Below are 20,714 nucleotides of genomic sequence, written 5' to 3'. Positions count from 1 at the left end.
GTGAATGCAGCTTCATAAATTTTACAATTTACTAAAATTACTGACCCCTCTGTGGTTGGGGGCACAGGAGAACAGGCACAGTGATTTTCTCTCCAGGTGCTCCGCAGGCAGTTGAAAGTGTTCTTGATGGGCAGTCCTGTAAATACCGCTGTGGTTACATTACTTGCTTGTTGTCATCCTCCCCTTTGTGTCCCTGTTCCTTCTCCCTCCAAGAGCCAACCAGCTGTCTCATCCAGGCTATGAACATTGGCTGAATTTCTCATGCAGCACATTGCAGTAGAAAAGGGATTGGAAGGGAGATGGTTAGGAGCTGCACAGCCAGTGTTTCCAGCCGTGTCCATTGTGTAAAGGGATGCTGAGATGATAAGCAGATGTGCAAGAATGGTGTACCTGGAGCACTGCAGAGAGGAAACAACCTGGAAAAAAAAAAGATGTGAGGATAAATGCCAATAAGTGGAGCTATGAAAGACTGATAATTAAGACTAAGGGTGCAGAAAAAGCTTTGTTGAAGGGATATAGAAAGAAGGTATTAATGGAAGTAGTTGTTGTAACTGGAGTACAAGCCAAAAGATGAAAAGAAAATCACACTTTAGATTTGGCTTTGGTAAATGTATAATAGACAGCAGCCCTTTGCTCTAGCCAAGCGCTGTGGGGTTTTCATCCTCATCTGTAGAGAATCCCCCATCTCTCCTGTGAGCTCTGGGGCACTCCTTATCCTGCAAAGGCTTGTACCCTGAGCCTGCAGTTGTGCAATGCAGAATGTCCAAAAACTCATCCCTTGTGTCCATTTGTCTTTCTGCTGTCTACAGTTTTATGTTAACCCTGGATAGTCCACAGTGCATGTCCTTTATAATACAGCCTGGGAGAAGATACCTTCTTATTTCCAAGTGAATTTGTTTATGCATGGCAAATACTAATTGATTTTTTTTTTTTTTTTAATGAGAGTCAGTTTGTGTTACCCAACAACTATGTCCACGTTGGTTTTAGACACCGATTTTTCTTCTTTGCTTGATGCTTAGCTTGGAGTCAAGCTCTAGTTGCCACATTTCACCCTAATTGTTATTACGGCAGGGCTCTTAACTGGTGTGGCAGAGACCTGTCCCTGCAATTATACAAAAAGTGACCATTCTTCTCTCCTCTGTGCTCTTCTAATGAGTCCTGCATAAAACTTGGACCACAGTGTGACAGTCATGAATACTGGGGCTGGGGTGTGCATTATTCACCAAGCAGGACAAGGCTGACCCCTGGCTCAGCAGGAGCATGGCATCATGTTCCTGGCAAATTCACCAGAATAAGGGACGTGGAGCATGTGCCCACTGCGTGGCAAGAGAAAGGTTACAGCCAAGAATACAAAATTAACCTTTTGGAACTTTATGAACTCTGGGTAAATTTATACCAGATTGGAATGGGATGGAGATGGCCTTTTTGAACTGGGATGCTGAGCACGTGCCTAATATTGGGTGCATTTGAAAGAATGCCACGTGGATGCCACTAGCCCTTCTTACCAGCGTTTTCTTCACGCCCGTTTGCACTGTTTTGTTCTCAGAAACACAGAGGAAAAACAACAAATTGATCTTTCCTTTCTGTTCTTCCTGAAGGTCTCAGATTTTTAATCTAGCAGTTGCAACTATTTTTCTGACTTTCAGTTCCTTTTCCCTTCCCTATGGTTTCTGTTGTCCAATTTCTCACAGTGTGGGCATATGTCCTGTAAGTGTTCAGTATAGTCCTACATGTGAAACTTGAAGATGATGAATAGAAAAACTGTTAGAAAAAAAAAAAAAAGCAGAACAGAAACCAAATTCCTGTAAACAGTCTGTTCAACATACCTTTAACATATGTCAGGGCCAATGATTTAAAATAGGCCGTTTCTGAGCTTTAAAAGGTCACATTAAGACATGATAGTAGAGATTCGAATGGAGTCAAAGAATGAATGTTTCAACAGTCACAGTTTGTACCGAGGGCAAGGTATCTGTATTGCCAACTAGTGATGTTCAGGGGGAAAAAATGAGTCAGATTGCAAGAATAATGAGTTTTTCTTGGATAATAACCTGGAAAAAAAAATGTACCTTAATCACATGCCTCCAGCAGTAGAAGCTTTAGGAGAAATGGTGATTCTGGGAGTCATAAAATTGCAGGACCAGCCAGGGCAACATGCTGACACTGTGTCCTATACCAAGATTGTTTCCATGTATGGGAGTGAAATAACTAAAAGCACAAATCTAGGTTCACATACTCTCGACCCGGAGTATGGTGGGCACTTCTCAAGTGCAGGAGGAAACATGTGAAAGAGTTTTTCAAATGAGCAAATGGGTTTTGGATATCTAATTGCTGCTGAAAATTTAATGAGACGGAGGAGAGCGATTGTCTTTGAGCACTGGAAACATTTCTTACCCCCATCTGCCACTTCTTTGGAACCGCTAGTTTCCTGTGACAAGTCAGAGAGATGTGATGGCAATGCCATGGAGTGTCTGAGAAGCAGCTGACCCTTGGGGCACCTCGAGGCTCTGGTGGGAGGTCCTTGCAGGATGGTTTGGTGCCTGGGTGGGCTTCCCCTGCAGATAATGGATCTGTACAACCGGTTGGGGGAGGAAAAAAATGGGTAGGTACCCTGTATGTCCTTGGTCCCCAGCACGTAACGGTGTGCTTGGGTCCTCTCTCTCCTGTGACTAGCAGGTGCTAGTGAGACGCCAGGCAGGTTACAGCTTGTGGCTACCCTGCTCTTACTTTGGGCCCCGCAGGCACCTTGTCTTCTCGTCACCTGACTCTCCTTTGGGATTTGGGGTCCTCCCCATCCCTGTCGCACAAAACTTTTTGCAGGTGAAGAAAGTGTAGTTGCAGGGCTGAGGCGGTCAAAGGAGCCCCTTCCAGGGAAAGAGCGAATCCCAGGCTATGCCGGATCTCCCGTGTGGGTGGGTTTACCGTACATGTGGGTTTGGAGCCCACCTTCAACATCGTGTTTCAGCTCTGGTGGTAACGGAGCTGTAACGGAGCTGCTGACCGGCGCTACAGGCGTGTGTCCCCGGCTCACGCACGGCGCCGGCGGCGTCGGGAGGGTGGCAGCCATGTCGTGCTGGGGACACGCTCTGCGCGGCCGCCGGGACCGGCGCTCCCGGTTGTGCATCTCCTCACGCGCTGGGCTGGCCGAGCCGGTGCCGCGCAGGTGACCGGGGCGCTGCACCGGCGGGGTGACCCGCCGGGACCGAGGGTGACGGTGCGCGCCGTGCGGCGGCCCTGCGGCGGGGCTGCTGCTGCCTGGGGCGCGGCCCCAGCTGCGCGGCGGTGCGGGGGGCGCGGGCCCGGCGCGCGGGGCAGGGCGCTCGGGGGGCGACGGCCGCGGGTGGGCGGTGCGCGCTCGGCGGCGCGGCCCTTTGCAGACGGTGCCCGGCGCCGGGGCGCGGGCGGCCCTTTGCAGACGGTGCCTGGGCGGAGCCGGGAGCCCGGAGCCGGCAGCCCGGAGCCCCGCGCCGCGGGCGAGCAGTGCAGGTGAGCGTCGGGCCGGGGGGAGCGGGGCCGGCTGGGGCTGGGGCCGGGGCGCTGCGCTGCCCCCTCGCCGCGGCCGGGGGTCTCCGTCCGGCCCGGGCCCCGCGGCTGGTGGAGGGTCACCCTGTCCCCCGTGGCTCGGTCCTGCGTGTGTCTCCGTGCCGTTTGAGGCAAATCCGAGTGGCTCCTTCAACGGGCTGTGCTTTTTCTGAAGAAAAAGCGCTTCTGCTTTATACAAACTGGGTGGTTTAGGATTCGGTAATCTACGTGTTGGACGTGGGGTTTTAGCTGCCTGGGGAGCCAGCCCTCGAAGCCGGGCCCCCGCAGGGACAGATGTGCTGGGGGCTGGCAGGGGCCAGGGGCCGAGAGCGATGGTGTCACCCGCTGGAGAGGGCCCTGCCTGGCCCCCCCGGCAGGTTTGGCACCTTGTCGCTGCCGCGTGAGAGTCACCCAGAGGTTTGTGCAACGTCTGTCCGTCGTCCATGCCTGCGCTGGTGCTCTGCTGCCCGGGTTAGCTGCCAGCAGCGGTGTGGGGCTCTGCGCCGGGTTTGCCATGGGTTGTGTGCCTTGGCAGGGCGCGGAGTCTCCTAAGAGGCCTCTAAAGAAGGTATCCATAACACCTAAGCACGGTACACGGTACGTGCTTGAGGTGGGAACCTGAGAGTAAAGGAAGCTGAATGTAGTGGTGGAGGGTCATTAGAAATGTATGGCTTATTTTTTGTTTTCATCAGCAACACGTGTTGTCCACCCATGGGAGTCTCTTGAAAAAGACCGATTTCAGCAACCTCTTCAGCCAGAAGCTTTCATTTATCACAATTTCCTCCAACTCCCAGCCTATGCCCCTGTTAGCAGTAATAGCAGGAGTGCAAAGATTCCAAATCACTCTGCCAGCATTTAAGAATTACAACATCCTTCGTGAGATATACTTGTGCATAGAGAAAACTGAAACACAGAGGAGATGTTTGAAGTCGTGCATCAAATGACTCTCAAGGTTGGAAACTGAACTTTGCAATTTGTCAGCTTTCAAGCTCTTACTTTAACTGCTAAATATACTGTTTCCCACTAGATGTTTCCTTAGACAATACTGAAAGCATAGTTGCTTGACTGTGACCTTGCCTAAAAGGCTGCTTGAAAGTTTCTACCAGAGCAAGATTCTCGAGTCCTCCCATCGGGTACTTTTCTTACTCCCTGGTGTTCCTCTGCCTCTCTCTAGTGATACTATTTTACTTCCAGAATAAGGTATGGCTTTACGTTGCTATTTCTCTTAAGTTGCTTTACCTGAGCTCCTCTTTTGCTTCCTTTGGCTATTACTAGTTGTGGCTGGATCTAAGGCCCTGCTGAGCTTCAGTGATGGTGTATCGCCCTGTTGCTCTTTCCCTAGTTACTCTGGTGCTGGGAGCCCCATAGAAGTGCTGCCTGTTTTTATCACCACGTGTACTTTCAGCTTTCCTCTCTCTTTCCTTGCTGACAACCCCTTTCATCATCAGCCCTGTACACAAACAAGGTTAGCTCCAGTTCAGATTACATTAGTGTAGTCCTGCTTCCCATTACTTTTCTCTACGAGCCCATTTTATGGGGATGTGCATGTGTAAGGCAGGCATTGAGGAATATAAATGCTCAAAGTAAGGGAGCCTTTATTTCATAAAGGGAAGAGTACAAGCCAAGGGATTCTTTGGATCCAGTGGTTGTTCCAAGCCTGATCCTTGTAGTCTTCACATAGCTAGAATGCTTCCTTGGAAGGTGGAGAAATCCAGGGCTCTCCACTGATATCTCGATGCATGGAGGATGCAGATTTCGGCACATAAACACTGGTTTGTATCGGCCTCTAGAGGGGTGCTCTGTAGCATTTCAGGGTCCTGAAGAGTCAGGCACAGGCATTTTCATCCCTTGCCCATTTTTCCTGGGCAGATTCCACTGCACATCTACCTCAGCCTAATGGCTTGTGTAATCAAAGTAGTGAGTAAAGGTGGTTATTCAGAGGCTTAGAAATCTCTAATAAAAGGCAGTTTCGAACCAATGTAACTGTGTTCTGCTATGTAGAGCTGAATGAACAACAAACTACTGTTGAAAGAACAAATGAATCTGCAGGGAATTGTGTGGCAGGATATGAGATCAGTATACAGAGCATAAGCTGATAATATGCAAAAACCTTTATTTGATTTTTGTATTTGGTGGAGCTAGGAGTCTTATTGCAGTAAACCAAATAAAGGAGATAAGAATATTCTAAACTAGGATTTGAGGAAATGAACCCTGAGATACAAAGGCATTGTTCAGTACTTGAGTGCTTCCCCACACCTGATTTCAAGGGGTCCTGGTTTTTTCCCTACCTGGTCCATGGGCCAAGCCTTACACTTGTGTTTGTGTGTTTGAAGGAGGAGCTGGAGACAGTTGGAGCTCTGGTGCAACTCAGGCCTTTGCTGAAGGTGCAATACTGCCACAGGAACTGAAAGAGAGTAGTGGTGGCCTAACGGCACAGTTGGGACACTGAGCTGTATTTTACAGAAAGCTTAATGGAGGTTGTAAAGGAAACGCTTTTCTTGAGATGACAGCAAAATCTGTGCTATTAATGCCACCTCCAAAATTTTATTAGCAGGTATTCAAGAAGGCAGCAAAACCATTCTTCTGGCATAAAAGGCTGCTGCTAGCTGAATGTCCAGGCTCAGGGTCACTCTTGGTGGCTGTCTGCAGGGGACAGCTGTGAGTTCTCAGTCCAGCTTGCTGTGGATTCCGTAGGCTGGCCAGAGCATCACATCCGATCTGCTGCGTTGAAGGTCCCTGCTCAGCTGGGGTGAATGGGTCAGCACAGCAGACACTTGCACCTCTGCAAGCCGGCATCCCCTGAGGCTGTGTTTCCAGCACCTCCCACCAGCACATGTTCATTTTTAGGTGAATAAAGAGCCAGGTTGTCAATACTTGTCAACAGGCAGACCTGTGATAGGCCAGTCTTACTGTGAGCTGCTGTTGCATCTGCATCATGGGACTGGCACCTGAATCTGGATTTTTTATGCTACAAGGGAAGCAGATAGAGCATGTTTTTGCTGTGTGATAAGTGGCTGGCACCTAGGTGTGAGTATCCAGTTAGCCCTGCAAAGGGGGGAGGGGGGGCTACAAAACTCCCAAGCCCAGTTCGACACGCTCACCTGCTGCAGCAGGTTTCCCGGTCTGTTCTTCATTCTTCAATGCTTACATGACTTGCCCGCAGTGTACAGTGGACCTGTTTTACCCCTTGATTCCCACCAAAAAAGCAGTCCCAAGCTTAAAAAACTTTCAGAACACTCACTGAAACGGATCTGCACCTATGAAAACTTAGGGTTGATTCAGAACTGCGAAGTGTATTGATTGCACGGTAAAGACATGTCAAGCACGTGTGTATGTAAAAATTCCGGTGGCCTCCTCCCCCAGCTCAGTTGCCTGCAATGGATGTTGACTTCCTGCTGTCTCCCACACAAGGCGCATCACCTGTGAGCTCTGCATCACTCATTTCTTATAAACTTGAAAGGTATTTTTGTAGTCCTGGGGTTTAGTAATTTTGTAATCTGTTTGTGGGCGTTAGAGCTTCTGTGTCTGTCTAACGCTGCCGCCTCACAGAGGTTTGTGGAACACTACTCCACGTGTGATCTTGTTAGCTTGCTGTTTTTTTTTTTTTCTTCTTTTTTCTCTCAATAGCAGTTGTATGTTGTAAACACCAAAGCTGTGGCTGGTAGACTTTGTAAGAAAAGATTTGTGTCAGTGTGTTTTATGTTGACTGCTGGCTTGTTAAATACTGTCTGGATAATTTCAAATGTGTCTGTTAAACTCTGCATAAATTTGCCTTTATGTGCAACTGTGTGTTCCTCGGGGTGTGTGAACTCAAAACATATGCTACCTCCTGTTACTGATGTTGTGCCTGCGTTTGTTATGTGGCATCCAGTAACACAGGGGGTTTTATCTTCCAGCTTGGCAGGCTGGTACACGGCCTAGTCCCACATGCGTATCAGCTCTGCCTTGGTCATCTCTCCTCTTTGGTAGAGACACACATTTATTATCTTTACACCAATTAATGCATGGACAAGCCTCAAGGAGGGTAAAGCAGCCTGTAGCTTTCTCGCGGAATAAGGACTTGAGGCAAAGCGGGGAGAGGAGGTTGAGGATTTGCCTTTATCTGGAACCTGGAATTTTGTCTTGTGATTATTTTCCTCCATGTTTTTCTGCCCAGCTATGAAGAGGTCTGGGCATTGTAAGATGGGTTCATTGCCCATATGACTCTCAGTAAAGAAGTGATTAGTACCAACAGATGCATCTTTCATGATTGCTCCCCTAGGACATGACTCCACATCTCAAAATTGCTGAGGGATTATGGAGCAGTTGCCCACTACTGGGAGTTTTTGCTGCTTGTTGTGCTCATCTGAACCGGAGGCAGGGGTCCACGTGGAACAGGTCCGTGTGTATTTCATTCCTGGTTTCCTGAGAAAGCCTGTCTTGCACAGACTTTCACCTTGTCCTTACCAAAATATTCCACAGAGCAGAATAATGTGTGAAAAGGAGAGTATGCTTCAATTCTCTGGGAACTGTGGGGAATAGCTTCATGTCTGGGCCCATGGAAATCTGCTGCTGGGCACATGCTTGATGCTTTGGGACCTGTGTTGTGTGACAGCATATATTTCTCTTCCTCTTATGTTCTCTGAGAAGTCCAAAGCGATACTGTGCTCTGCAGTTTGAGAGCTTGTTTATCTGCAGGCTGAAGGAAGCAGCTGCGATGGCCCCATGCAGAGGGTAGTCCCAGCCCATGCTGTATGTCAGCCAGTCCACGCACTGCTTGTCCAGCTGCTGGGCTCTCCCTTTGGGTTGTGGCTGGTCACTCCTCACATCTTAGCGAGATCTGAGGTTCCCATCAAGTGTGCTTGCTTCTTTTGGGAAAACAGCTTCCACTGCTCCCTTCCTGTGGGATAGGAAGAGCGATTCTTTAGGGCAGCTGGGCCCTGCCCATCTCAGAAAATAACAGAATAATGTTTTGAGCAAACTGCATCTTGTTTTCCCGTGCTCAGCTATGCCAACAGCACTGCCAATGAGACACTGCCCCTGCAAGTCCTGCCTGTGCAGTACCCTTGCCTGGGGACAGTATGATGGCAGGGCTTGGAGGCACGCAACCTTGGGTGTCCTGCCTGGGCACATATGTACCAGTGGGCAGCTTTTAGGTCAAGCTTGTGTACAAGCAGGCCCAGAGGAAGACTGCTGCCAGAAATGAATGAGGAGGTGTTTGAGGCTCTGTAGTTTCCTCCGACGTTCTGTGCTACCTCCAGTTCAGGGGCTGCATGAAGTTCACAGAACGATATACTTGGCCCTCGCGAGGGCCAGATCTTTGAGCTTGGGTTTTCACCTTGCTAGGACTTTTTTGGCCACCCAAGCACATCAGCTGGCCAGCCCGTCTTGAGGTATATCTCTCTTGGATGGAGCATGGGTACATACCAGCTATAGACGGAGAGCTTTGTGTGTTCTGGTTGTCTGTTCTGCTTCTTAGCCCCGGGGTGCCAAGTGCCACGTGCATCCTGTCCTGCGAAACTTCTGACCTTCTGGGAGCTGGAAGGCAGCAGCGTACCTGCCTTGCACTTGAAACAAGTATTTGAGGGTTGTGGGAGATGTGGCTGCTGGGGCAGGAAGTATTGTTATCGGAAGATGTAGTTGGGGGAATGTGGAAGTATTCTAGCAAGAAGATGTTTTGGGCTAGTAGGAAGAGTGAGGAGTGAGGGTGTCTTATAGAAAGTGGGTGGCTACAGCCTGGTGTTGATAAGCAGGGGTCTTTGATAGCCTGTGTATCTGCCCGAGTTTTGTTCTGTGGGTTTGCGTCCCACTAAAACACAAACTTCTGTCTCACCGTTGCTTGCCCTAGCTTTGAGAGATATGCAAGTTGTGCAGTAAACTAATTTCTGTCAAGTGTGCGTTGATTAACTTGAACCTCAGGCTACCAGACCTACAGCTCAGAACCCTACCACAATATGAGATTTTTAACAATAATCTGTCTGTCCACCAGTGTGAAAGTCTGAGGTGACACTGGGGCTTTTAAAAATTGACAGCTGCAACAGGGAATCCCTTTTTCTTAAAGACTGTTGCAGTGAAGGACAAAGAGTCTATCTCAAACAACACCAGCAGCGTAAACCCCGACAAAAAGGAGTGATGCTGTATCTGACTATTCACAAATGGCAAAATGACCCAGAGAAAACAGAATTGTAATTACTTCTGCTGATGAGGTCAAGATAGTGCAAACAAGGTTACACCCTGGAGAACTCTTCCAATTGCCCAGCACAGAAGGGAAGATGGAAGTGGGGTGGTGCCGGAGTATTAATCCATGCAGAGCTCGCTTCATGTAAAAACTCTCACACTGGATCAGATCTGAGGTCCAACTAGTTGAGCATTCTGAATTTAGCAAAGGGAAGGGGAGAGGTTTGGTAAACGAAGTTCCAGAGACTGTGCAAGTCTAGAGTTATTCTCCCTTTGGCATATCTGCTCCAGGTTCTGTTGGAAAAATCCCTCTACGTCAGGAGATGATCAGCGAGTTTGGAAAGACAAGGGATTGAGCAACCTGAACTTCACATTGTAGTGCTAATAGCCTGGATAGGTACTTCATGCATCTGATGGGATGTGGCATTGGGTAGAAATCCTCAGTGGAAGGAAGCAGTTCAGCCGTTGTTGTGACTCCTGTCTCTGCTGGTCAGTAGAGTTGTGGTAGATTGCTGCTTTTGTTGCCCTTGGAAAGGCCGAGGCAGCAGCTGTTCTAGAAACTTGCTGGTTTAATTGTTAATGAGCAGAAGACAAGGCAAGCTTGGTTTGCTTTATTCAAACTTGTAAACCTTGCCTCCTCCCCTTTTTACTTCCCTCCCTCTTAAGGCACATGGGTGGTTTTGTGGTCGCTGTATCCGGTCTCCGTGTGATACAGCGTGTGCACTGAGGAAGCGGGACAGATAAAACAGCTCGTATTTCTGGGAATCCTTACCCTGCAGCTGATGGGGAAGTGGTGTGCTCCCAGGCACTGGCAGATAAGATGCTGGGCTCCTTGTCATTCTGAAGTGTAGGGCTGGCTCACAAGAAGCTGACAGCCGGACTTCATGATTTGGGAGACCCAGATCTTCCGCAGCATGTTGCTCAGTCTCTTTCTAAGTTTGCACACCGTCTGACAGCTGCAAAGCCATTTTTTAAGTAGTGAATGAGCAAATTTTGTACTGGTGTCACAGGCCAAGGACAAGTGACACTTAGAATTGCTTGGGGCATGTGCAGGGCTGAATTTAGAACCAGGAAATGCAGGAGGCTGAAGCCTGGGTTTCCACAGCAGCTACTAGTCACGGCTGTGGGAGCACCCTCCAGGCTGTGCTGCTGGCGCATCTCTCTGCTGACCTGGGGGAAGAACTCTGGTAAGTGAGAAGGAATTTAGGTGAGCTGGTTTCTCTGCTGAGGTGTTTGAAGAGAATTAGTTACAGCCACTTCTCTGTTGCGGGGAGCTAATGCTAGCAGTCCCAAGCTTTTCCTGCATGTGGGGACACACCACGCGCTGCTGCCCGTCACCTGTGGAGGAAACTGGAGTTCTGTACTGCTGTAGTATTTTGCTTGTGGGCAAATGGATGGAGTGTGAGGGTTTAACTGACTTTGGTGTTACATGTCTTTAAGGAAGAAGATGTACAATGGGTTTGTGGTGAATGCCTTTTGTTTTAGGCATGTGTCATGTGTGCGTTTATTCTGTGTTTGAAAACAGGAGTTTGTACCTGATAGCATTCAGATTCTTTTTCTCTTCTTTGCATTCTTTGGGTGTACTGAGAATAAATTGTAGAGCCCTACCAAGTGAAAGGATGCAGATGGAATTAACAAACTTATTTTGATTTTCTGAGCCTTAGATTTCATTTTTCCTTGGGGAGGGGGATATACAGTGGAGTATTATTTATCTGTGTGTATAAAAATGCGTGCATACTCAGAACTGACAACATCTCTTTTTCCCTCTTGCAGACTGGAACTGAGCTCTGGAAAAACAAAGTGGAGCTTGGAGCATGTGGCCTGAGGATTGCCTTACAAAGCAAGGGGTAGGGACTTACTGGTTTTGTTGGCTGCTTGGTCATAAATGAGCTATCGGGACAAATGCTTTTGTTCTCAAGTGAAGATTATTAATATTTTTGTGTGTCAAATGTAGATGTTAATCCCAGTCTAGAAGAGATTCAGAAAGGGTTGCATTGAGATAGAAGCAAATGCTATAGCAAGGACGCCTCTGTGGCTTAAAGGCTCTGAACTGGAAATCTGACTAAGCTGCATATATTCCTGACCTATGAGGATACACTACCCTTCCTTTCTTTGGGTTCTTTTGCACATTAACATCCCACAGAGCCCAGCACAGATCTGAGGAGATATCACGTAGTGAACAGCAACAGACTTTTTCCCGTTTTCTTGCAGGTGGTAGCTAAGAAGTGAGCAGGATGCCACCAGGCATTTACTGCCCTACGGAATTCTGGGCCAAGGGGGAAAATCAAAACATCCAGGTGGACTTTCTGCTGCCCACAGGCATATACTTAAACCTTTCTGTGTCCTGCAATGCCAGCTTGGGCACCATCAAGCAGGTAACAGCCTTGTTCCACAGTCTTATCCGCAGTCTCTAGGGATGAGGACTCTGTTCTGGGGAACACCTGGGGAAATGTGTTGGTTCTTCACTCGGTGCAAGTTGGGTTTCTTCTGCATTGCTCTGAGGCAGTTCCTTGTAACTCGCTGTGAGAGCCCCTCCTTTGTGACAGCCTCTGCAGGCCACTAAACCCATGTCTAGCCACTAAGACTGCCACAGGGTGCCAGGTGGTGCCATTCTCTGGCTACTTGCTCAACCTCGGGATGAGAATAAGAGTAACTTAAGGAGTGAGGGCAGATTTGAATCGGCCACACAGGGCTTGTGCGTTGTATGTTTAGTTCCTGCTCACCTGAGCCAGCCAGTCCCCATGCTGGATTTTTTCATTATGAAAGCTCTTGTGTATGCATGTGCAAGCAGTAGTCACCCCCAAACAGTCAAATACAAATGCTGGACTGACTCAAAGCAATCAGGATACCATCCCAGCCTTCCCTTGCCTCACAGAAATTGAATACTGAAAATTTGAAATGGTAACTAAAGGATTTTTCTTAGTGCTTCATTTGGGAAATAAAATGCTGTAGTGAAGCCCTGTGTAAACAAAGTGTAGCTGCTTCCTTATTTCCCTGGCCAGAAGAAGGGTTAGGGGAAAGTGAAGGAAAACAGCAGAAAAGGTTTTCTCTGCAGTAGCAACCTGGCCTAGATGAGTCACAGATCACAAGGGACAGAAGCACAGTGCCAGATTATTCCAAGGTTTCTCATGCTGCAATTTTCAGATGAAAAAAACCACACAAACCCAACCAAAAAACCTGTAAGTAGAGCTGATTGTTTCTAGCTGTGAGGTTACAGCTCTGTTTTACAGCCAGTGGGCACACTGGGTCAGATTGGAGGCCCAGGGTTTTGTCTGCTGTAGCAGGCGCTTAGGGTGAGAGGGAAGAAATGGGTTGCGAACAGTCGTGTGCAAGTGCCATGCACTTGGGAGCAAAGGATCTTTGGGAACTGGGTAGTGTTGAGAAGACTTGGGAGAAGTTCTTGGCTCTTGTCACAGATTTTGTGTTACTGGGGGCAGGTTTCTCAACCGAATTTTGCTTCTCGTGGGAGTAATACCTCTGTTTCACAAGGCTGGCAGTCAGCCAGTACTTAGGTGAGGTGTTCAGGTGGGGGCTACGTAAATACCCAGGCTGAGGGATTTACTTTGCCTGAAACAAATGTCAAGCATGAAAAAAGGAAGTCAGTTAATGGCACGTAGAAATGAATCTACCCAGCAGTTCAGCAGGAGCTGGAGCCACCAGACCTGGCTGAAAAGCTGCCTGTGACTGCAGGTGCGGGAATGCCGTGAGCAGGTTTGGCTGAGCGTTGCCTTTGCTACGTGGCGTGCCTTGGGAGAGCGGGGCTGTGGGGCGGCAGGAAGAGAACGTGAGGTTCTGGCAGCGCAGCTGTCCTCTCACCCTGCTGTTGGTCTGGCCCAGGTGGTGTGGAAACATGCTCAATATGAGCCACTGTACCACATGCTCAGTGACCCCGAAGCATACGTCTTCACGTGCATCAACCAGACAGCGGAACAGCAAGAGCTGGAGGATGAGCAGCGGCGGCTTTGTGACATCCAACCCTTCTTACCGGTACTGCGGCTCGTGGCTCGAGAAGGAGACAGGGTCAAGAAGGTTATTAACTCCCAGATCAGCCTGCTCATTGGAAAAGGTTAGTTTCCCTGTTGCTGGTCTGGCCAGGAGTGTGGCAGGGATGTCGGCTGTAGGTGAAGCACAGGCTGTCCCAGGCAGCCTTGCTACGTATGGAATGGTGGTGGAGCCCTGCCTGTGCCAGTGGCAGAGTTAGAAAGCTTGGTCTCTGGTGGACCTGGTAAGGGAGAGCAGCGTGTGTGCAGACCATCTTTCCTGCTGGCAGGGGCTATAGTAATTGAGTTGGTGCAATTGTACATAGTAACAATAAACAATTGCTAGTAGCTTGGCTGACTCTTCTCCTTTTGGCCAAATTAAGCATGTGTTTGGGAAGAGTGTTTCATAGACACTTGGTTATCAAAGGCTCATTTGCCCCATTGGGTGCGGGCGCTTATTTAGCCTTTCTCTCTTACTCTGCACTTAGGTTTGCATGAATTCGACTCTGTGCAGGATCCGGAGGTGAATGATTTCCGCACCAAAATGTGCCAGTTCTGTGAGGAGAGAGCAGCAAAGCGGCAGCAGCTCAGCTGGGCAGCTTGGATGGAGTACAACTTTCCCTTGCAGCTGGAGCCCATGGCCAAGGGCCTTGGGACTGGCTCTCTACATATCTCCACCAAGAACATTTTTGTCAACGTCAAGTTTCAGTCTGGCGGGGTAAAGCACAAACCTTTCTGTGACAATGTTTAACTGGTTTGTGCTTTCCCTTTGGGGACCTTTGGGCATTTGGAGACAGAATAATGTATGCGTGGACAGTGTTGCCATGTGTTCAGTGTTCCATCTTCATTCTCCAGATTCCTTTGCCTGTGGAGATGGTTGGGAGGGAGACTCTGAGCCTCCAACCAAGGGAGCTGTTCCCCTTCCTGAACATGCGTTGGGTCAATGGTTAGCTGGTAGCTGAGGTTGCTGCATGTACATGTGGTGGAAAGCTTTTTGGTTTGGGGTAGGAGAGGACCACGGAATCCAATATGTGCCTGTCGTTTTGAAGCCCAAGAGTCTGCTCAGCTCATGCTCAGCATTACGCTGCTTGCAGGCATTGGTCTGTGTTGCCTATGGGCCCTTGTTCTTGCCTGCTACCCTTGGTTAATGTTATTTTTGCATGTTGTGCGGGGGCATGAAGGCAGGAGCCACCCCCATGGGACAAGGGCCTTCCAGAGCAGGGTGTTTGAGCATGGTGTCCCTAGCCACACTCTGCCTGGCTGGTGGAATGGCAGTGGGAAGATTTTTAGTGACTAGCAACCACATGAACGGGTGATTCTGCTTAAACTGGCCTTGAAGTTCCTGATTCCCAGCCTTGCGCTTGTGCTCCTGCCTAATTTGGCAAACACCCCTACTTATTTGCTAGTGTGTGTATGTCGGGGTGGGTAATTCTGCCTTCCTATCCTTCTCTTTACCGTCAGCAACAGGAATGTTGTTGCCTATCTGCTGAGCTAATGCTGCTCCTTGTGCTGATTTCAGCCCTTTGCTGGTATTTGACAGTGTGTGCTGTGTTGTTGGGATTGCAGGAGAGCTTCACTTTCCAGATCTCCCCAAAGGAGTTCCCCATCACATTAATGAGCTATGCTATCAAGAAGCAGGCTACTGTCTTCCGCCATGAGACAGTGGAGAAGCCAGAGGACTATACCCTGCAGGTGAATGGGAAATGTGAATATCTCTATGGGAACTACCCCCTGTACCAGTTCCAGGTGAGCCTTGTGTCTTGCTTTATCAATGAGTCTGTTCCCATATGGCCTCCTCTTGCTGGGAGGGTGGATTGAGGTATGTTATCCTCCATCCAGGAGGCAGTGCTGTTTACAGGGACGCAACACATCAGTGGCAAGACCTGGATGCTACTTAGGGCAAGGGATACTTCTGGAAACCTAACAGATCCTTGTGTTTTGAGGGCTCGTGCTCAAAGCCTGTCCCTCGGTTCCAAGTACTGTGTAAATGCATTTATAGACTATGGTTCTGGAAATGTCGTCTTGATTGCATGGTGGGCTGGGGGTTCTCCTCCTGAAAGTTGGGCAAGTAATCCCGTATCCTGTGTTGGCCTGGCAGGGCAAACTGCTGTTGGGAGCGCTGAATCCTTCTCGTTTTTTTCCCTGAATGGAGCCACTTGAGCCAGTCGATGAAATGCCGGCTGTAAAAGGCACTTCATGTTCTCAGGTCTGGCAGTGACTGGCAGGTTTATTAAAGCAAGAGGAGATACGTTAAAACTGAATTTGGATTGTTGCTGTGTCCTTTTCTTACTCCTTCCACCTCTTTCTGCTTCAGCCAGTTGTGATCTGCTTGACTGCTCTTGCCAACCTGGTCCGTTTCATCTGTGCTGACTTTATCCTCTCTTTGCAGTACGTTCGCAGCTGCCTCCACCGAGGCCTGACACCCCACCTGACGATGGTACACTCCTCCGCTATCATTGCCATGAGAGACGAGCAAACCAATTGTATTGCCAGCCCCCCAAAGACAACTCCCAAGCCTCCCCCGCTTCCTAAGAAAAAGGTAAAAGAGGGGACAGTGACCCAGTGGGGTCACCCTCAACTCATCCATTGATGGAGATGCTGATCTTCTCTGGGAACAGTAGCTGGTTCTCCCTGCCTCCCTCAGGACAGGTTCCTGGCTAGGGTCTGAGAGCTGGGAATTGCCAATCAGCCTTCCAGCTTCCTCCGCAACTTCCCTGCTTGTCACAGCCCTAAAGCTCCCACCTGCAATGCAATGCTCTGTTCTGTTGGAGCAATAAGCATGCGATGAGAGATGAAGTCTAGCACTGGCTTGAGGAGTCTTGGTTGCATCTATTTCTGATTGGAACCCTTTTCTCTTTCTAGCCAAACTACAGCTCTCTCTGGTCCTTAGAGCAGTCTTTCTACATTGAGCTGGTGCAAGGCAGCAAGGTCAATGCAGATGAGAGAATGAAGGTAGGTACTGACTCACTTTGGGGTTTTGGTTTTGTGTTTTGGCTTTCCCAGTTGCATCTGTCTTGCTTGTGTGGTGAGAAGGCAGGGGCTGACAACTTGATCTCACGTGATCCTCCATTCTGCTTCATTCAGCCTTTGGCCAGTTTCTAAACTGCAGCACAACAGGAAGCAGAAGGGAACTTGCGAGCCAGCAGCCCAGCGATGTGTTCTTAAAAACACTCCACTGCAAAAATTTCTGAGGAGCAAACAGAGCTGCTGCCCTGTGCTAGTATCTGTTGCTTGACAGCGATGTGGAGGGGCAGGGAAGTCTGCAGAAAGCAGAGGAGGGGAAATTGGGCTCTGGAAGGGAGAGCGATGGGAGAGGTGGTGACTGGTAAAGTTAAGACAGGATGCATTATGCAGCAAAGCCCTGGGATTTGCAAGGGGATTGCCACGGAGGGGGAGCAGGCGAAGGAGGAGGTGGGGAATGGCTGCCCTTTGGGAAAGGGAGGAAGCAGGGCAAGAATATATCGCATACACAGGTGTTCTGCAGGGCAAAGCGCTTTATAAAGAAACAGGCAATTGAATAGTTATTTCTTCTGCCCAGTGCCCCATCATTTGCAGGGAGCTCCTCCTGTTGAGGACTCCTGTAATTCAGACTAGCCAGCAATGCTGTAACAAGAGGTGAAGTTGGGGATGAGCTCGGCCTATCAGCTGTACAGTGATCGGGCAAGAGGAGTGCAGGTCTGCAGGCAGATTAGCACCCGCAGACAGCTCAGCGTGCTGCACTGCAGGCACAGCTGCTTGCATGTGCCCTTCTCCTGTGGTGCTGATGTGCCTGGCATAAGCACTTGCCCAGCTCTTGGTGTCTGCCCTGCTCTTTCGGCATGATAGGTTCCTGAGCCTTTGCAGCTTTTTTGCTTTTTGCATGTGTCAGAGAATTGGGGAAGAGACAGAAGTAAGGGCACCCTGCTCAGGGGAACAGATGCCCTGTCCTGTTCCTCTTCTAATCGCGTGTCTTCAGTAAACAAGTCCCTCTGGATTCATGGTATTCTCCTGTTTCTCCTTCCCTCAGCTGGTGGTGCAGGCAGGTCTCTTTCATGGCAATGAGATGCTGTGTAAGACAGTGTCAAGCTCTGAAGTGAATGTATGCTCAGAACCAGTGTGGAAGCAGAGGCTGGATTTTGATATTAACATCTGTGATCTTCCCCGTATGGCACGGCTCTGCTTTGCCCTCTATGCTGTCATCGAGAAGGCAAAGAAGGCACGTTCCACCAAGAAGAAGTCCAAGAAAGCTGTAAGTAAAGCCAGTGTGGGACTGAGTGAGGCTTACCAGTGCTGGAGGGCACAGGACACTGTTCTGAGCTACATGCCCATTGCTTTCAGAAGAAGACTTTATTAATAAGAGCTTACAGATTGATGACCAGTAACTTCTTCAACAGGAACAGGAAACTGATGAGTGGCTGCCTGTAGGAAAGGTTGTTTAAATGTAATGTCTTATCCAGAAAGACCATTAAGAAACATACCCAGCATCTGAATGCACACACAGAGGAATCATGTATATTAATGTCCCTGTTTTGCTGTTCTGCAACTTCCTTGTTTTGTAGTTGAGGTTAAACCATCTTCTGTGTTGCATCTTCTTTCTAGTAAGGTCTTTTATGCAAATCCCCCATGTAGCAAAGTAACAGCTGAGAAGGGGGAAGAAAATGGGGAATGTAAACACTGGTTACAGCAAAGCTTTAGGTGAGGTAAAATGGAAGTGCAGAATCTTCAAGGTTGCTGTTCAGACGCAGCAAACTGGGGACAGGAATCACTTTGGAAGCTCTTGTATTGAGCTTCTGAATGGGACATGTAGTGATATTTCTCAGTTTCTTCACCTCTACTCCAAAACTTCTAGCCCGTTCATAATTCAGTAACTAAAAGCAGGTCTCAGTGCAGCCTGTAACTGAATTGCTGGAACTTAAGCAAGATGCCTCTAGCTCTTTGCATGTGAAGAGCGTTCTTTATGGGCAACAAATGCATTTGTTCCTCTGCAAATTACACTTTTTGCAGCCACAAAAGCACTGTTACTGTGCTGTAAAGATAGCATGACTAATCCTCTCTTTTAGTAGAGTGGAGAGAAATGAGAGACTGATAAATGTGATCACAGAAGATTTTGGTCTCAGTTCTGCTAACTCCTTTTCACTGCTGGGAAGTTCACTGAGCTTTGTTGTGTTGATATCAATAGGGTTCTCAGGGTTACAGAGCACTGATGTCTGGGGAGCAACAAGCAGCCCATGAGTCCTGCTTGTGTGGACCTGTTTCTGGGTTGGAGACTTCAGACAGGAAACATTTTGAGACCAGGACCAGGATCAACCTTTTTATTGTTTTTTTTGCTTAAGAATAGCAGAACTCCAACTCCTGCTGGAGGCTTTTGTTGAACAGAATATCTGATTCATCCACAGGCTGCATTTTTGTGGTCACACTGGAATAATTTTCAGTTTTGAAGCAGTCAGAAGGAAATCTTCCTATTCTGATTGACAAAACAAAACCACCCTGGTTAGCCGAGATGTTAAGAGGATCTTGTTCATGTGTGTTCTGGTACTGGTGAGAGGTGAATAGATTCTGGTGAGCTCTTAATATAAAATCACAGTATTTGCTGGAGCTGAGCTCTGCAGAAATGGATTTTTCCACATGGTCAGCTGCAGCTCTGAATGAGGTGCTCAGATCTCATTTAAAACGATTGGTAAGAGGAAGTTACAGTCAGAGTGCAGCTGATTTTTGTTTTTCATAAATAATTTTTTTGCTTGCTTTGCTTACAGTACTCAGAGGTTAATTACATGCAAGTTGTTTGTCTGTGCAGACTGTCCAGAGCAGATAAGTGGGACTAAATCATTTACAACCACAAAAACTGGCACGTTTGCGGACTGGCTGGAATGAGTCAGAGGGTTAGTGTCGCCCAGAGGGTTGGCTTTCATCTCTAAGTCATGCAGGAGATATTTCTGTCCTTACAGTGCTGAATCGTTGCTTTGCTGGACTTTATCCACCAAAAATCTTGCATTTTGGCAGGTGCTGCGCTGTGATGTCATTTACTCTGTTAGAAAAGGTTATTGCTGGTGGGGGCGGTTGTTTGGCCTTTCTTTATGATCTAGAAGCTGATGTCTCAAATGGGATTTTACTGAAGATACTTAGTCTAATTAAATCAACTCAAAGCTTTGCGAGAGGCCACTTGGAAGCGATTAATTTTGTCGCATTAGAGGAGAATGCTGACTTTGCTACTTCCACCAAGTCCTTTGGTGTACCTTCGGGGTAAGCCTGATCCGTCCTGTAGAATGTCTCAGTGAACAAGATGTCTTGCTGTGGTTCCCTTCAAATATCATGGGTGCGTCTCACTAGAATTTTGCCTTGTGATCTCTTTGCAAGTCGGTCTGTGTGCTAGCATGTGCTTAAGCCTTGGTGTTTTCTGAACAGCTGAGTGAAATGCTGGTGTTGCTCAAACTGTCGTATGAAGTAAACTGTTCCATTTGGGGAACCTGACTGCAGGAAATCTTAGGTCATTTGTGGAATATGTCTGTCTGCTCTGGTGGCAGGGAGCTGGGTTAGAGCAGGGAGATGGATTCTCTCTCTTGGCTGTGTCCCAATTGCTTTACTTGCTGGAGTTTCCAGCCTCCAGATTAAGACTGGCTTGTCTGACTGGGTTGGATTTGTGGGTTGGATTTATTCAGGAGTGGGGGTGGGGGGTGGGGAGAGAGTGGGGGGTATGGCACTGGCAACATAAAGTTGGATTTCTATAGGTAGGTTTTATTATTGTACAAAGGAGCCAAACCTTTTCTTCCCATTATCAGATATATCTAGTGTTCTTTGCCTAGTTTTTTCAAGTTGTGCTGTGTTGCCTGCTTCAAACTCAAGGTGGTTGTTCTTCCCCTCAGACTGTGGAGTGTTAAAGTATGTGTGTCACAGCTCCTTCAAATACCCAGTGTAGAGTTGCAAGGGCTTACTGGAGACTTAGGCACTCTTCAGCAGTGCAAAATATTGAGTGATGAAGTTTTAGACATAGTTGTGTGCAGCACTACACAAAAGACCCCAGGTTTTGGCAAATATCTGAATTCGATGCCATCTTGTACTCTGATTGTAGGAGAACTTAAAAGG

General features: G+C 48.3%; 1 protein-coding gene across 10 annotated transcripts in view; it reads left to right on the top strand.

The window, feature by feature from the left end:
• PIK3CD (phosphatidylinositol-4,5-bisphosphate 3-kinase catalytic subunit delta) overlaps positions 1-20,714 on the top strand; it is a 59,231-nt gene that overhangs the window by 22,952 nt on the left and 15,565 nt on the right. For 2 of the 10 annotated variants that reach the window (XM_056330551.1, XM_056330548.1), the window contains exons 2-9: positions 11,449-11,522; positions 11,887-12,050; positions 13,513-13,741; positions 14,144-14,373; positions 15,222-15,401; positions 16,045-16,194; positions 16,518-16,607; positions 17,662-17,883. In XM_056330551.1, the coding sequence (XP_056186526.1) occupies positions 11,910-12,050; positions 13,513-13,741; positions 14,144-14,373; positions 15,222-15,401; positions 16,045-16,194; positions 16,518-16,607; positions 17,662-17,883 (1,242 nt within the window). In that variant the 5' untranslated portion in view covers positions 11,449-11,522; positions 11,887-11,909. Of the gene's footprint in view, positions 1-2,845; positions 2,910-3,020; positions 3,161-3,332; positions 3,484-6,956; positions 6,980-7,780; positions 7,897-9,966; positions 10,165-10,437; positions 10,863-11,448; positions 11,523-11,886; positions 12,051-13,512; positions 13,742-14,143; positions 14,374-15,221; positions 15,402-16,044; positions 16,195-16,517; positions 16,608-17,661; positions 17,884-20,714 lie in introns of those variants that run through there. The other 8 variants (XM_056330546.1, XM_056330543.1, XM_056330544.1 and 5 more) reach the window with 8 other exon arrangements.

The sequence above is a fragment of the Falco biarmicus genome, chromosome 3 (genome assembly GCF_023638135.1).
Source record: "Falco biarmicus isolate bFalBia1 chromosome 3, bFalBia1.pri, whole genome shotgun sequence".
In the NCBI taxonomy this organism is placed as follows: Eukaryota; Metazoa; Chordata; class Aves; order Falconiformes; family Falconidae; genus Falco; species Falco biarmicus.
This window is presented reverse-complemented; position numbering and strand designations above follow the sequence as displayed.